Source organism: Apodemus sylvaticus, chromosome 1 (genome assembly GCF_947179515.1).
Source record: "Apodemus sylvaticus chromosome 1, mApoSyl1.1, whole genome shotgun sequence".
Taxonomy (NCBI): Eukaryota; Metazoa; Chordata; class Mammalia; order Rodentia; family Muridae; genus Apodemus; species Apodemus sylvaticus.
The window spans coordinates 108,412,924-108,429,629 of NC_067472.1; the positions used below are offsets into that span (position 1 = coordinate 108,412,924).

Below are 16,706 nucleotides of genomic sequence, written 5' to 3' on the forward strand. Positions count from 1 at the left end.
ATACCTAAACATAGTAAAAGCAATATACAGCAAACCGGTAGCCAGCATCAAACTAAATGGAGAGAAACTTGAAGCAATCCCACTGAAATCAGGGACCAGACAAGGCTGCCCCCTTTCTCCTTATCTTTTCAATATTGTACTTGAGGTACTAGCTCGGGCAATTCGACAACATAAGGAGGTCAAAGGGATACAAATTGGAAAGGAAGAAGTCAAACTATCATTATTTGCAGATGACATGATAGTCTACCTAAGTGACCCAAAAAACTCCACTAGAGAGCTCCTACAGCTGATAAACAACTTCAGCAAAGTGGCAGGTTATAAAATCAACACAAGCAAATCAGTGGCCTTCCTATACTCAAAGGATAAGCAGGCTGAGAAAGAAATTAGGGAAATGACCCTCTTCACAATAGCCACAAACAGTATAATGTATCTTGGGGTGACTCTTACCAAACATGTGAAAGATCTGTATGACAAGAACTTCAGGACTCTGAAGAAGGAAATGGAAGAAGACCTCAAAAAATGGGAAAACCTCCCATGCTCATGGATCGGTAGAATCAATATAGTTAAAATGGCCATTTTGCCAAAAGCAATATACAGATTCAATGCAATACCCATCAAAATCCCAACTCAATTCTTCACAGAGTTAGAAAGAGCAATTATCAAATTCATCTGGAACAACAAAAAACTCAGGATAGCTAAAACTATTCTCAGCAACAAAAGAAAATCTGGGGGAATCAGTATCCCTGACCTCAAGCAATACTACAGAGCAATAGTGTTAAAAACTGCATGGTATTGGTACAGTGACAGGCAGGAGGGTCAATGGAACAGGATTGAAGATCCAGAAATGAACCCACACACCTATGGCCACTTGATCCTCGACAAAGGGGCGGAAAACATCCAATGGAAAAAAGATAGCCTTTTCAACAAATGGTGCTGGTTCAACTGGAGGTCAGCATGCAGAAGAATGCGAATTGACCCATCCTTGTCTCCTTGTACTAAGCTCAAATCCAAATGGATCAAGGACCTCCACATAAAGCCAGACACTCTGAAGCTAGTAGAAAAGAAACTGGGGAAGACCCTTGAGGACATCGGTACAGGGAGAAAGTTTCTGAACAGAACACCAATAGCATATGCTCTAAGAGCAAGAATTGACAAATGGGACCTCATAAAATTACAAAGTTTCTGTAAGGCAAAGGACACCATCAAGAGGACAAATCGGCAACCAACAAATTGGGAAAAGATCTTCACCAATCCTACATCAGATAGAGGGCTAATATCCAATATATATAAAGAACTCAAGAAGTTAGACTCCAGAAAACCGAACAACCCTATTAAAAAATGGGGTACAGAGTTAAACAAAGAATTCTCGCCTGAAGAAGTTTGGATGGCGGAGAAGCATCTTAAAAAATGCTCAACTTCATTAGTCATTAGGGAAATGCAAATCAAAACAACCCTGAGATTTCATCTTACACCAGTCAGAAAGGCTAAGATTAAAAATTCAGGAGACAGCAGGTGCTGGAGAGGGTGTGGAGAAAGAGGAACACTCCTCCACTGCTGGTGGGGTTGCAAATTGGTACAACCACTCTGGAAAGCAGTCTGGCGGTTCCTCCGAAAAATGGGCACCTCACTTTTAGAAGATCCTGCTATACCACTCCTGGGCATATATCCAGAGGATTCCCCACCATGTAATAAGGATACATGCTCTACTATGTTCATAGCAGCCCTATTTATAATTGCCAGATGCTGGAAAGAACCCAGGTATCCCTCAACAGAAGAGTGGATGCAAAAAATGTGGTATATCTACACAATGGAGTACTATGCAGCCATTAGAAACAATGAATTCATGAAATTCTTAGGCAAATGGATGGAGCTAGAGAACATCATACTAAGTGAGGTAACCCAGACTCAAAAGGTGAATCATGGTATGCACTCACTAATAAGTGGATATTAACCTAGAAAACTGGAATACCAAAAACATAATCCACACATCAAATGAGGTACAAGAATAAAGGAGGAGTGGCCCCTGGTTCTGGAAAGACTCAGTGAAGCAGTATTCAGCAAAACCAGAACGGGGAAGTGGGAAGGGGTGGGTGGGAGGACAGGGGAAGAGAAGGGGGCTTACGGGACTTTCGGGGAGTGGGGGGGCTAGAAAAGGGGAAATCATTTGAAATGTAAATAAATTATATATCGAATAAAAAAAATTAAAAAAAAAAACAAGAAAAAAAAAAGAGTTACAATAAAAAATTGCCAATGTGCCATTGGCTACAGTTTGCAGTCTGGTTAAAGGCCTATGATCCTTAACCTATTTTTATAATTAAGATAATTTTAAGAATTATAAAAGTTAAAAAAGCTATGGCCAATATGGGCCCAAGCTCCAGCCCGAGGGGTGCAGTTTTTCTGTGAGGAGTTTTTTCTGTGAGGCCTCAATGGCATCTAACAGCCAATTTTAAACTAGTAAAGATCAAAAAATCCAACTATTTAATTAAGACAAAGCATGAGTTTCTGGCCAAGAGAATATTTTGACAGACTCATACAAACAATTCAAATATAGCCTTCTAACAATCTCTTAATTCGGCCACGATTCATGCAGGGGGTGGAGTTAAGCCAAGCCAAGTTGCAAGCCTGGCTAGAAAAAAGGTGGTTTAATTTTCTTAAAGAGACAGTAGCAAAGGCTCCCTCCCGCTGCCCGACGGCCAAGTCAATGTAGACCCAAGTTGTTTAGGAATACAACTTAAAACAAATGATAAACTTCAGAAAGGGGACAACACTATAATTCCTCCGAGAGGAGATATGCATATGTTCTTTTCACAGAATGCTGGCTCCAAAGGTCTGAATCCTAGACCGACCTATACAACCTGAGCTGACAGAAGACTGCATGACATGGGTTAATTAAAAACCCAAATTTCAGCCATGAACAAGGCACATGATGGATTCACTGATTTAGAGGGCCTAGCTCAATCTATTTCTTCCAGCCTATGGTCTTTGAATCCCGTAAGTTGGTTACATTGGATTGTTATTGTCGCTGTGGCTACAGGAATAATTCTTCTTCTTCTTCTGATTCTTCCACTCATTTTCAGACTAATCTTTTCCTCCATCTCTACTGCCAAAAGAGATATATATGCGCTTCAATTATTAAACAAAAAAGGGAGAGATGCCGCGGTGGCCCAGTGATGTCTGTAAAAATGATATTTTACAGACAGGCAGGAAAGAAATGCCTCCTGGGAAGAATTTGAGAGAGGCTATAGAGTTGGTGGCTGCTCAAAAGCAGCTACAGACTTTTGAGTTTGTTTTCCTTACATTATATGATTAATTTCTATACATATAGACTTACTAATTATGTTAATTTGACATGTATAGTTCCCATGAGCTGTCTTCCCACTGCTTATAAAACTTTTCTTTCTGATGATCCAGAAGAGATGCCTAAAAATCATCTGTTGGGAGTTTAAAATGATTTTTAGTAAGATTCTAATTATGGTGTTTATCATATGTTAATGGTGTTACGCGTGGCACTTGGTAGAAAGCCGAACCTTTGTTTTCTATCTCTTGCCCTATATTTTCTAATACATGATTCTAAAGGAATAGCTTTTGATACCTTTATTAAAGTTTTATTATTATAAACAGCTCTTAAAATCTTTATTTTAATCTCCCACATAAACCTATGGTATGGGGGTTCTTTCACTGGAGGCATCTCTTCTGGGAAGAACGGAACTCTCTGGAAGCTGTGGAAGCTGATAATCTCACCTGGCAATTTACTGTACTCTCTTACTTTCTGGCTATTTAAGATGAGCCCTTAGTTCCCAAGTAGCAGTTTGCCCTGACTTCCTCCTTTTCTCTCTTCACTGGGATTCCTAAGGCCTGGCTGATAATCCGTTCTTTGAAGTTGACTCACTGACCGCCAACCCCGTTTTAGAATTTCAGTGCTTTGCCTCATAGTTGTTTACATAATTACTACCGTCCAACTACATGCAGGTTTTTATGGCTGTGCGTTTGTATATGAGGATGGCTCGGGCACTCCAGTATTGAAAGCATTGATTTACTCAGGAAGTTTTGTTTCACAAGATAGAAGGCTAAATGTTAGATAAGGATTTCTCACAAGAACTTGTTAAGACCCAGGTAGTATAAGAAACTTCAAACTCTTTGAAGATTTGCTGTAAAATATAAGTGACTCTGTATTCTAATCAGGAAGTTTGATGGCATCTGTAAATTGATCCTCTGTATCTGTTTCTTGAGAACTTTGTTCCTGATTGATGTTGCATTTCCTTGTACCAAATGGCTATGATAATTGTGCCTGCCTCACTGGCTACATCTTTTGAAATGGTAATACCAACTCTTCCTGTATAAAAATCCTTGCCTTAGAGCTCCAAAATACATTCAGTTCAAACTGCTTCTGTGTGTGTGTGGTTTGTTCTGTCTGTCATCTCAGCCGGACCTGTGCCTTCCTGGACCAGAGGACCCTGGTTATCCCACAGCAGACCCATGGTCTGTAACACAGCTCTGTCCCACCATGCCAGGAGGCCCCTTTCCTTTCCCCCTGTGTCTGAAACTTTTATATCAATGTCCAATTTATCAGTGGCTTAGAATTGTGAAAAGAGCAGGCTGTGTGCTGTAGTCTCACACGCTTGTAGTCTCAGCCCTTGAGAAGCAGAGGCAGAAGGATTACAAATTGAGGGTAGCCTAAATACATAACAACCCCCCCCCCCACACACACACAAACACACACAAAAGGAAGGGAACAGCTTTAAAAAAGTCAAACTAGCATGAGTTGAGTATTTTATAATCAAAAGGATCAAAAACCATAAAGGTCTTAGAGTAGAATGCTTAAAAACAGCATGGAAATCTGTGTGCCAGACACACCAACAAATGAGCTGTGGACCACATGAGACCCCACCTGCTCCAGCCCAAAGTCACAGCACACTTCAGCCACTGGTCTTCCTGACACACAGCCCTTTTCGGTCTTAGAATAAAATTTACAAATGTGTCACATTCCCACTCACAACAGACCTAATCTCTGCTTTTCTGCCTGCAATGTCTGTCTGCCTCACATTGTGGACAATTCTTGCCATACTAGTTCTAGTTCCTTCTCGCTTGAGTTCAACTTTAGATTCTTTAGACCTGACTGCTGTACTCCTATGGTATCTCACTTGTGCTGTGTGTATTTCATTTTACTGCTGTGCCTATTCTGAGTCCCATTAGGCTGCAGGGTTCACGAGAGTAGGATCGTGGCTGTCACTCACTATTACAGCCTTCCCTATAGCAGTGCCTGGCACACGGCAGACAGAAATACTAAAGACAAAAGGAAAGACCAAAGAAAGGACTGACAGCTTACTTAGATCTGTCTGACTCCAAACCCTGCCAACCTTACCATAAGATGATGCATCCTGTGTGAACATATCTTCATTGCTGACCATGGAAGCTATAGTGATGACTGAAGAAATAAGGTTCAAACTAGCAAGAAAACAATTTTAATTTATGTGTTTCTTAAGTACTATATAATTGCCAGTTATATAGTTTACTTGTGCAGATTTGTTTTTAGGAAATATTGGCTAAGCATTCACTATGACTAAGTCACTATATTGAGCCTGAAAAGAACATAATAAAAATCATTACACAGTGACTCTATTTACAGTTAATGATCTCATCAGAGGATAAAACAGACAAACCTGATAGACATAATAAAAGAAGAAAAATAAAGAGGAGATTGGCATTTAATATGCATCAGGTGACTGACAGAATAGAATAATATAAATTTCAAAAAGGTTCAAGAGTGAGAGATGCTGAAAGACAGGCAAGGCCATGTCAACTTCACAAAACCCTTCAACAATGTTCCATAAAGCTTAGAAGAAGACTCAGTGGCCTACAAGTCACTTGTCCCTGACTTCTACTCCTGAGACCTTACTTTCTCACTGAGCTGCAAACTGAACTGGAATTCCTACTGTGTTGAACCTTAGCCTCTCCAGGAACGTTTTTCCCTGCCTTCACAGGCATGCCTGCTCTGTCCTTTAAGCAGCATGACTAACTTGGTGACATAACATAATGTCTCCCACATGTCTAGACAGTTTAGCTTATGTACAGAATCTGTCACCATCTCAAACTGTTACCTTTCCTGAGACTATAATTACGCCCAATGAGAATGGGTATCTGCTTTTGACACAATATTTCCAATCCACTGACAGTACTTGATGAATAAACAAATTCTCTCAATAGAACAGTATCTCAGCATAGTCCGAAAAAGAACTTCCAGCTGAAAGGATTAGCTAGCTAAGGCACACAGCAAAGGGAGAAACCCAGTAAATGTAAGGGAGCTGTGATCAGCAAAGTAGAAAAGAGTATATATGACTGAATTCTTGGAATAGCCAAGTGGAAGAGCTTATACACTGCATACACACTGTGGCGAGAAACAGAGTCCACTGACAGAACAGGCAGCTTTCTGAGCAGAGGGGAAGATGACAGGGAAGGCAAAGGTTCCTAACTCAAGGTTAGGAACCATAAGACAGCAAGCCAAAAGACAGGCAGATGGCTCAAGTCTGTGATCCCATCACTGAGAATGCTGAAGGAGGAGGATGGTTGTGGGTTCAAGGCCAGCCTAGGATACAGTGAGATCTACCCAGTGTGTGGCACTGTCTAGAAAATAAAACAGAACAAAAAGAAACTTAAAAGGAGAGAGACCACCCATGACACACACGACACACAGCATAAATATGCCTTCTTAGAATCACAAATTTATTTACAAATAAAGATGTGAATTCAGGAAAAATTTTAAAAGAAGTGCTATGGAACTCAGTGCTCAGGAAAAGTGAGCGGGACCTTTTAAAAGCGCTCTGTTTTATAGAGAATGCAGCAGGAGGGACTAGAGAGTTGGCTCAGTGCTTAGGAGGATTGGCTGCTCTTTCAGAGGACCTGATTCAATTGCCAGCAGCCACATAGCAGCTCACAACTGTCTGTGACTCTGGTTCCTGGGGGTCCAACATCCTCACAAAGACATACATGCACGCAAAACACCAATACACACAAAAGACAAATAAATAACCAAAAAAAAAAAAAAAAAAAAAGAAGAAGAAGAAAGAAAGAAAGAAAACTGTCCATCTTAAGAAAAAAAAGAATGCAGCAGGAATCTGAAATAATTACACTAATAGGTATAAAATTTGTTCTTCCTTTGATGGGTGTGGGTGACGGGCTAATACCATATCTCATTTATTAACAGTGAGAAGCCAACATCAGTACCTGCAAATGGATCCAGACATTTCAGAATAACCCAAGAATACGAGTTCTACAGCCTAGGAAATAAAACTTTGTAATGACCCAAAGCAACCACTTAATTGACTATGTGACCTCAGACAAACTATTTCTTGATAAAACAATATGGTGGAAAGAACTGAAACCTAAGACCCTTTCCTGCTGTAGCAACTAAATGGAATAAAAAGGAAGGTGGAAAAGAATTCGTCACAATGTCTGCTCCTTTATCTCTAGGTGCTTCCCCACCCTCCCTCAGATCTTCAACTCCACTGTGTGCTTTCTAGCCTCTGTTCTTTAGAAGCCCTCAGTTTGCGTCCCTCCCTTTTACCAGGCGATGAGTGAATGCCTCCTTATGTCTCCTTTCCCCACAGTGTCCTCACAGCATTCCTCTGTCTCCTTGACTTAGCACTCAAGTTAGACATCTTTTACTCCCTTCCCTGGTCACAAGCCATAGCAAGCTTATTCACACTTCTCACTAATATCCACCTCCACGGTGGGGAGGAAGAGGGTAAGATGGCACATCTGTGCTGTCTGATGTACTGACCATTGTGCAAAACAATACCTGGTGTTAAGGAGAGACGCCTCCTGGGTATCTGATGAAGATATGAATGAACAGTAGAAACACTCACCTCTAACACAGCCAGGACAGTATCAAGCTGATCTTCTCGGAGGGTGATGTTGTTAGAGATTTTTCTCATGGTGTGTATGGACTGCAGACGCACTTCCTCAATTTCATCATTGAACATGTCAACCAGGAAGTCAAGGCACTTTTCAGCAAAAGAGGGTGAAGACTGGGCTAGCATACACAGAGCCTCCACAGCAGCAATGCGAACCTCTGAAATATGAAAAACAAAGCAAAAACACACGCTAAACTGCATAAGAGCCATGGAACCACGGGCTCCTTCTCACTGGGCCATTTCCACTCTCTGCTCTTCCGTTGGTCTACACATTCTCCTGGACCATTTCCTTCCTGTTCCCATCACACTGATGCTTAGCATGGGCCTTTTGTCTCCAGGGCCAAGTTCCTCACCTTGCCCACATGGGTGTGATGAAGGAACACAGATGCCTCCACATTTAGTAAATTTCTCAAAAATGGGGTTACCTTATTTCAGTATCTAACTACACAAAAATATATTTAAATGTCAGATGTTAAATAACTTACCACTATCAAGACTGAACAAAGATTTGGAGGAATGAATTTACTTGCCTAAAGTCAACAAGGGAAGAGAAAACACTAGCACCCACACCTGCAACTGCAGGCTAGCATCACATGATGTGTGCTTAAGGGACATTCTGGTCCTACAAAGACAGGTCTGTCTCAGAACAGCCTGCAGTGATCTCCTCATGCCATGCCTGCTAGGAAGTAAAAGGCCAACCCAGCTACAACCTCAACTCTCTACTGAACTTTCCTAGGTTGAAAACAACACAAAGAGAAGGGAAAGGAAAGGGGAAAGGAGGAAGAAAGAGCGAAATAGGGAGATACTTCTCACAGCAAAACACAATGGCGGGGGGTGCAGAGGGACACTGTAGAAAAACTCCAACATCATAAAGTATATGTGGAACCAGAAAAGCTTGCAAGGAATAACTGGACAGGTGTGGTGATGCACACCTTCAATCCCAGCATTGAGGAGGCAGAGGCAGGGAGAGCTCTGAAATCAAGACTGACCTAGTCTATACAGCAAGTTCTAGGCCAGCCAGGAATATACAGTAAGACTCCATTAGATAGACAGGCAGGAAGGCAGGCCGGCAGATGGACAGAGACAGGTAGGTAGGTAGGTAGGTAGGTAGATAATATGACGAAACACTTTTTACAAAGACCAGAGAAAGATAGAAGAAAGACTTTATGGTCACAAACACTTGAATTTAATTCTTGCTATCTGAATAACTAAATTATTATTATTATTATTATTATGACTTTTTATTACTAAGTGCTTACTATAAATAGATCATGTATCATGCCAAGTACTTTATGGATACAGAATCTCATTTAATTTTCACAGCTCAGAAAAATGCTTATTATTATCACCCCTACTTTACAGAAATGCTGAAATGTGAATTTAAGCACTGCACTGTACTTTTTGCACCTTAGCCTCTCCTTCACAGTCGGTACTTTACATAGTCAGTACAAGGCTAAACGAAAAGATGTACTCTATAAATTTTATTTGCATGTGTGATGACTATAAGAGAGATATAAGGGCCATGGCACATGTGTAGAGGTAAAGGACAGTGCTATCCGCCTACCTGCTATGTGAGATCTGGAGATCTCAGGTCTCAAGACTTGTGTAGGAAGTATCTCTACCTTCTGAGCCATCTGGCAGGGGTAGGTGATAGACACAAAGCAAAGTATATTGGTACCCCTGATATTACAAAGCATATGGGTACCCCTGATAATACAAAGCCATACTTACCATACATCTCATCTTCTAACCCGTGAACAAAGGCTCCACACGCTCCTGACTCTATCAAGTTCACGGCCCCTGTATCTATTTCTTCCTTGGGAGCATCATCTCCCCACTTCCTGCCACTGGAAAACTCCCCTGAACTGTAAAGCTCCTTGGCACGCTCATGTGCGGTCCGTTTCCTCTGTAGAAGATGACAACAATTACTACTTGTAGGAGAACACTAAGGTGTTCCTAAAACAGAGCAAGCAAGCAGCAAACTGCCCTTGAAGACAAGGTGACAGTTCAGATAAGAGAAATGCAAGTCCAACTGAAAATGAGAGGAAAGGGTCACAAGTCTCTAATAGCTTCCAGTAACCTAGGCAGTGCTGATTGGACAGGCGGCTGTGCTTGGACATTAAACCCAGGAAAAGGAGAGCCTGAGAGGCAGACTAGCAGTGTTTCTCCAATACTGTCTCAGTAGAAAATATACCCACTCTAACAAGCAACAGTTTTTCAGTCTCATTAGAAAACATTGTATTGCCAGTGGTGGTGACACACACCTTTACTCCCAGTGCTTGGGAGGCAGAGGCAGGTGGATCTATCTCTCTGGGTTCAAGGCCAGCCTCATATACAAATAGAGTTTCAGGACAGCTAGGGAAACCCTGTCTCAAAAAAAAAAAAAAAAGGAAGAAAGGAAAACATTGTCTCTCTATAGCAACAATACTCGAAGTTCTAGCAGATCACCTAGGGAGAGCACACTGAGGAACAGAAGCAGACAGGCAGCACACTTGGCAGGTGTAGTTCTCATCCGAAGTCAGTAACTCCCACTCTGCTTCACACAGTCATTCTCATCATCTTTGAAATGAGCCGATGGATGATTCATGGATGGTCTTTTCAGAAGCATCCAAGTCTCAGAGTCTATAAGGATGTGGGTCACGTCCCACACCACAGCCTGCACCTTGCACTGCATGTTAGAAACCAGAGCTGCTCATCTCCTCTCAGTCACTACACAGCCTTCCTTACTCTTCCCCCCCAGCCTACCACACTGGAACTGAGGAAAACTACAACGCACTGTTTATAACATGCATACATCAACTGCAGAACCATTCTGTAGGATTTATCTTACATAGTAACTCAAAAAAGAAATGGTCACAAAGGCCACGAAGATAATATCCTTTCTGTGATTTACAGTGGGGAAAAGTGAGGGGACTCCATGAACCTCGCAGTGAAAAGGCTCATGAGTGGGAGGAGCACATGCACCCAACAGTGTGCGTCGTCTTAGTTAGACACACTAAGTACACACTTCTGGCTCAGGGTTTAAAACACACTTTTAAAAAGCTACAGAAGACGCTGGGCGGTGGTGGCCCACGCCTTTAATCCCAGCACTTGGGAGGCAGGGGCACACAGATTTCTGAGTTTGAGGCCAGCCTGGTCTACAGAGTGAGTTCCAGGACAGCCAGGGCTACACAGAGAAACCCTGTCTCGAAAAACCCCAAAAAATAAAAAAATAAAAATAAAAATAAATTATAGAAGAGATCAAAATTGCTAAAGCTTACTAATATAAGTAAGATATTTTCTCATATATTTATAAAAAATTCAGTAGCTGTTAGGAACATATTTAAAAACTAAGGTGTTGACAATGAGTGCACGCATTACTTTAGGACATACTTCATCTTGCCAATCACATTAAAGAGTGTCACAGTCAATGTCTAAGACACTCCCCAGAACTGTCCAGACGAGGGGGGTCACTCTTCCACTCACTCGTCCATGGGAGCTACACTAAAAAGGAGTTCTACCATGTCACATGTCACGCAAAATGCCAGACTGCCATAGTTTATAAGGAACAGAAAGTAAATGCTACCTCTTGTTTAACACAACCTTTGCAAAGCATTTTATTACAGAATGAAATTCAAGATGTAGCTTGTAATTTGGTTCAAGTTACTATAATTTTGAGTTAAAATGTAATCTAATAACTTAGATTAATGTAACAAATGTATGGACTGTTAAATGAAATCAATATAGCCTAACATATAGCTATACTGATATTGATTATAGAAACCCAATTTAAACAAAGAAGTCAAGTTACCCTCAGATCTGACATCAGCTTCTTGTCAAGAGTCTGCTCCAAGAAATGAGAACTGACTTGCTCCATAGAGCCCTATAAAAAGAGAGAATCCGGAGTATATTAAACAACTCCTGTGAGTCAGACATCACTTTAACACTTGAAGTTTAAAGGTAAATACATGAAGGTAACATTATTCTTTCATTGTTGCTGTTGAAGCAATGAACTTTATTGGGGTTACTTACAGAAATATGTCGAAGGGGTTGTTTACTGTACCCAAAGGTATTCAAAGACAGTTGTTATCATGTAACCGGCATGAGAAATAGCTTATGGAAACCACACCCCCAGAGCACACTGCACACATGTAGGAATAGCTACAGATTAAAGACCATCCTATCTGGTCTGTGAAAGCCTCCTTTAAGGAGTCTGAGTAACTTGAGCTTCTTCATGGAAGTTAAGCAGAGTGAATCCGGTCAGTTTCAGGTAGTTCTTGAAGCTATTTTGAGGTGTATTATGTCCTCTCTCTTTTTCGCCCCAACATAATATTTTTATTATTTAGGAACTTCATACAACGCCCCGATAACATTCGCATCTCATTCCTCACAGGCACACCTTTTGCACCCTTGGTTCCCACACCCCCTAAAAAAGAAAACACACACACACACACACACACACACACACACACACACACACCAAGTCCAATTTGTATTGTCCATATACTCACTGGAGCATAGTCAAACTCCCAGTGGCTGGCCCCTTAAAGATGACTAAGTCTTTCCCCACACCATTTAAGAAGGACCCCACCCCACACCATCAATTTCAGAATCTTTATCACAACTTTTAAGGACACTCTTCAAAATTCTTGACAGCTAAGATGTCAGTAAATTATAAATCATCATGGATATATTTTTAAACTAAAAATACCAACAATACATATCTCACAGACAGAACTTACTCTGTCCCATATGTACCATTCTGCGAGCTTTATGTATTTCAACCACTTAACTCTCAGTAGAACACTATGAAGTTAACATCATCATTAGTCATACTTTATGCATGAGGATATGTAAAAGTATTTTAAGTAACACAGTCACAAAGTCCAGAGCTGAAGTAAAAACTGAGGCTCCAGAAACCTTTCTTTAGCCACCCCTCCTCCTCATCTTTTTCCATTCCTTCTTTCCTTTTTGTTTTTTGGTTTTTTGGGGGAGGGGTAGTTGTCAAGGTCTCATATAGCCCAGGCTAGAACTCATTATCCAGCTGGGCCTGGCCTTGATTCCTAATACTCATGTTTATACCTCCCAACAGGCCATTCCTTCTTATTCTATTCTTTCCATCCATTTATTTATTTACACCCTTATGTATTAAAATAAGTATTTACATAACAACAATTCACTTATATGCTCACAGTTATCAGGAGTAAGAATACAAAATAAAAAGACCAAGACAACCTCCTTACGGAATGAAAGGTCACAATATACTTTATAACGGCTGCTACAGGAACTGAGCGAAGGAGCAGCATGAGGGACGGGTTAGGACGCCTCTTGCTGGGGAATGGGAGAGTGCAAGCATATGAAGTAAGAGAGCATATCATATGGAAAGGCAAAGTGGATTTATGAACAGCACACTGGTCAAGGGAACCCACAGCAAGGTACGAAAGACAGGGATCATACTCTTAAGACAGTCTTGTTAAACAGGAGTAAGGAGTCTGCCTAATAAAAAACAGATTATGTCGCCATCTTTTCTCCCAGACAGACAGAACAGGCAACACCAGGTATGCAGAGATATCCTGAGTTTAACATCACTTGGGACACAGCCCGCCAGACTTCTGCCTGCACCCAAGGCCTGAGCAGCTCTGGGGTTGTCTGTGTGCCAGCCGTGCCATGGGTCATTTGCCCTGCAGAGTGATCGGCACCTGAAGGGGTCACGCCAGCCTCCGCCATCTTAGCACCCGGACGAACCAGACATGCAACACCACGTACACAGAGACAACCCCGAGTATAACATTGCTTGGGGCAAGGCATACCAGAGTTCCAACAGCACCCAAAAGTAGGGCAGCCCATCAGCAATCTGTGCCAGGGGAAACCCAGTCATCCAGAGGAGCAGAAATAGCCTTATAGGCTTACAGGAGGTTCAAGCACCAGCCAGTGACAACAGGACCAACTAACACCAGAGACAACCAGATGGCAAAAGGCAAGCGTAGGAACGTTACTAACAGAAATCAAGACAAAATGGCAGCATCTGAACCCAATTCTCTGACAACAGCAAGTCCTGGATATCCCAACACATCAGAAAAACAAGATTTGGATTTAAACAGCATCACTGGTCATGATGCTGTTAGAGGAACACAAGAAGGACATAAATAAATATCATAAAGAAATACAGGAGAACATGAATCAAAAGGTAGAAGCCCTTACAAGGGAAACACAAAAATCATTTAAAAAATGAATTCAGGAACATATGGGTCAAAAGATAGAAGCCAATAAAGAGGAAATGCAAAAATCACTTAAAGTAATACAGAAGAACTTGGGTCAACAGGCAGAAGTCATGAAAGAAAAAACACAAAAATCTCTTAAAGAATTACAGGAAACCACAAACAAACAAGTGAGGGAACTGAGTAAAGTCATCTAGGATCTAAAAACAGAAGTAGAATCAACTAAGAAATCGCAAAAGGAAACAACTTTGGAGGTAGAAAAACTTGGGAAGAAATCAGGGACCAAAGATACAAATATCAACAACAGAATACAAGAGATAGAAGAAAGAATCTCAGATGCTGAAGATACCATAGAAAGCATTGACTCAACAGTCAAAGAAAACATAAAATGCAAAAAGCTTGAAACCCAAAACATCCAGGAAATGGAGAACACAATGAGAAGACCAAACCTAAGGATTATAGGTATAGATGAGAGTGAAGATTTACAACTTAAAGGGCCAGCAAATATCTTCAACAAAATTATAGAAGAAAATTTCCCTAACCGACAGAGAGAGATGCCCATGAATATACAAGAAGCCTACAGAACTCCAAACAGACTATACCAGAACAGAAATACCTCCCATCACATAATAATCAAAACCCCAAATGTACTAAACAAAGAAAAAATATTAAAGGCAGTAAGATAAAAAGGCCAAGTAACATATAAAGGAAGACCTATCTGAATTACATCACACGTCTCACCAAAGACCATGAAAGCTAGAAGATCCTGGGCAGATCTCATGCAGACTCTAGGAGAACACAAATGCCAGCCAAGACTACTATACCCAGTAAAACTTTCAATCACCATAGATGGAGAAACCAAGATATTCCATGATAAAACCAAATTTACACAATATCTTTCCACAAACCCAGTCCTACAAAGGATAATAGGTGGAAAATGCCAATACAAGGAGGGAAACTACACCCTGGAAAAAGCAAGATAGTAACCTTCTTTCATCAAAACCAAAAGAAGATAACCACTCAAACATAAAAATAATAACAAAAATGATAAGAAGTAATAATCACTATTCCTTAATATCTCTTAACATCAATGGAATCAATTCCCCAATAAAAAGACATAGATAGACTAACAGACAGGATACGTAAACAGGACCTGTTATTTTGCTGCATAAAGGAAACACACCTCAGTGTCAAAGACAAACACTACCTCAGAATAAAAGGCTGGAAAACAATTTTACAAGCAAATGGTCTTAGGAAAGAAGCCGGAGCAGCCATTCTAATATCAGATAAAACTGACTTTCAACCTATAGTCATCAAAAGGGACACAGAAGGACATTTCTTACTGGTCAAAGGAAAAATCTACCAAGAAGAACTCTTAATTCTGAACATCTATGTTCCAAACATTCATAAAAGAAACTTGACTAAAGCTCAAAGCACACATTGCACCTAACACAAAATTGTGGGTGACTTCAACACTCCACTCTCCTCAATGGACCGATCAGGAAAACAGAAACTGAACAGGGACACACTGAAACTAACTGAAGCTTTGGACCAATTGGATTTAACAGACATATATAGAACATTTCATCCTAATGCAAAAGAACCTTTTCCTCAGTACCTCATGGTACCTTCTCCAAAATTGACCATATAGTTGGTCACAAGACAGACCTCAACAAATATAAGAAGATCGAAATAATCCCATGCCTCCTATCAGATTACTAGGAAGAAAGAGTGGTCTTCAATAGCAACAAAAACAACAGAAAGTCCACATACAATTGGAAACTGAACAATACTCTACTCAACGATACCTTGGTCAAGGAAGAAATAAAGAAATCAAAGATCTTTTAGAATTTAATGAAAATGCAGGCACAACATATGCCAAATTTATGGGACACAATGAAAGCAGTGCTAAGAAGAAAACTCAGCCCTGAGTGCCTCCAAAAAGAAACTAGAGAGAGCATACACTACCAGCTTAACGGCACAACTGAAAGCCCTGAAACAAAAAGAAGCAAACTCACCCAAGAGGAGTAGAAGGAAGGAAATCATCAAACTCAGGGCTAAAATCAATCAAGTAGAAACTAAGAGAACCATACAAAGAACCAACAAAACCAGGAGCTGGTTCTTTGAGAAAATCAACAAGATAGATAAACACTTAGCCAGACTAATCAGAGTGCTCAGAGACAGTATCCAAATTAACAAAATTAGAAATGAAAAGGGAGATATAACAACAGAAACGGAGGAAATTTAAAAAATTCATCAGATCCTACTACAAAAACCTATACTCAACACAACTGGAGAATCTGGAGGAAATGGACAATTTCCTAGACAGATACCAAATACCAACATTAAATCAGGATCAAATACATCATCTAAACAGTCCCATAATCCCTAAAGAAATAGAAGGGGTCATTGAAAGTCTTCCAACCAAAAAAAGCACAGGACCAGATGGTTTTAGTGCAGAATTCTATCAGACCTTCAAAGAAGACTTAACACCAATACTCTAAACTATTCCACAAAATAGAAACAGAAGGAACCCTACCCAACTCATTCTATGAAGCCATAATTACACTGATACCAAAACCACACAAAGATCCAACAA

At 40.6% G+C, this 16,706-nt stretch overlaps 1 protein-coding gene across 1 annotated transcript in view; it reads right to left on the minus strand.

The window, feature by feature from the left end:
* Ints4 (integrator complex subunit 4) overlaps positions 1–16,706 on the minus strand; it is an 82,848-nt gene that overhangs the window by 34,836 nt on the left and 31,306 nt on the right. The window contains exons 9-11 of the mRNA XM_052158422.1: positions 11,701–11,772; positions 9,642–9,816; positions 7,863–8,068 (exon numbers count right to left, since the gene is read on the minus strand). Coding sequence (XP_052014382.1) covers positions 7,863–8,068; positions 9,642–9,816; positions 11,701–11,772 — 453 coding nt within the window. The remainder of the gene's footprint in view (positions 1–7,862; positions 8,069–9,641; positions 9,817–11,700; positions 11,773–16,706) is intronic.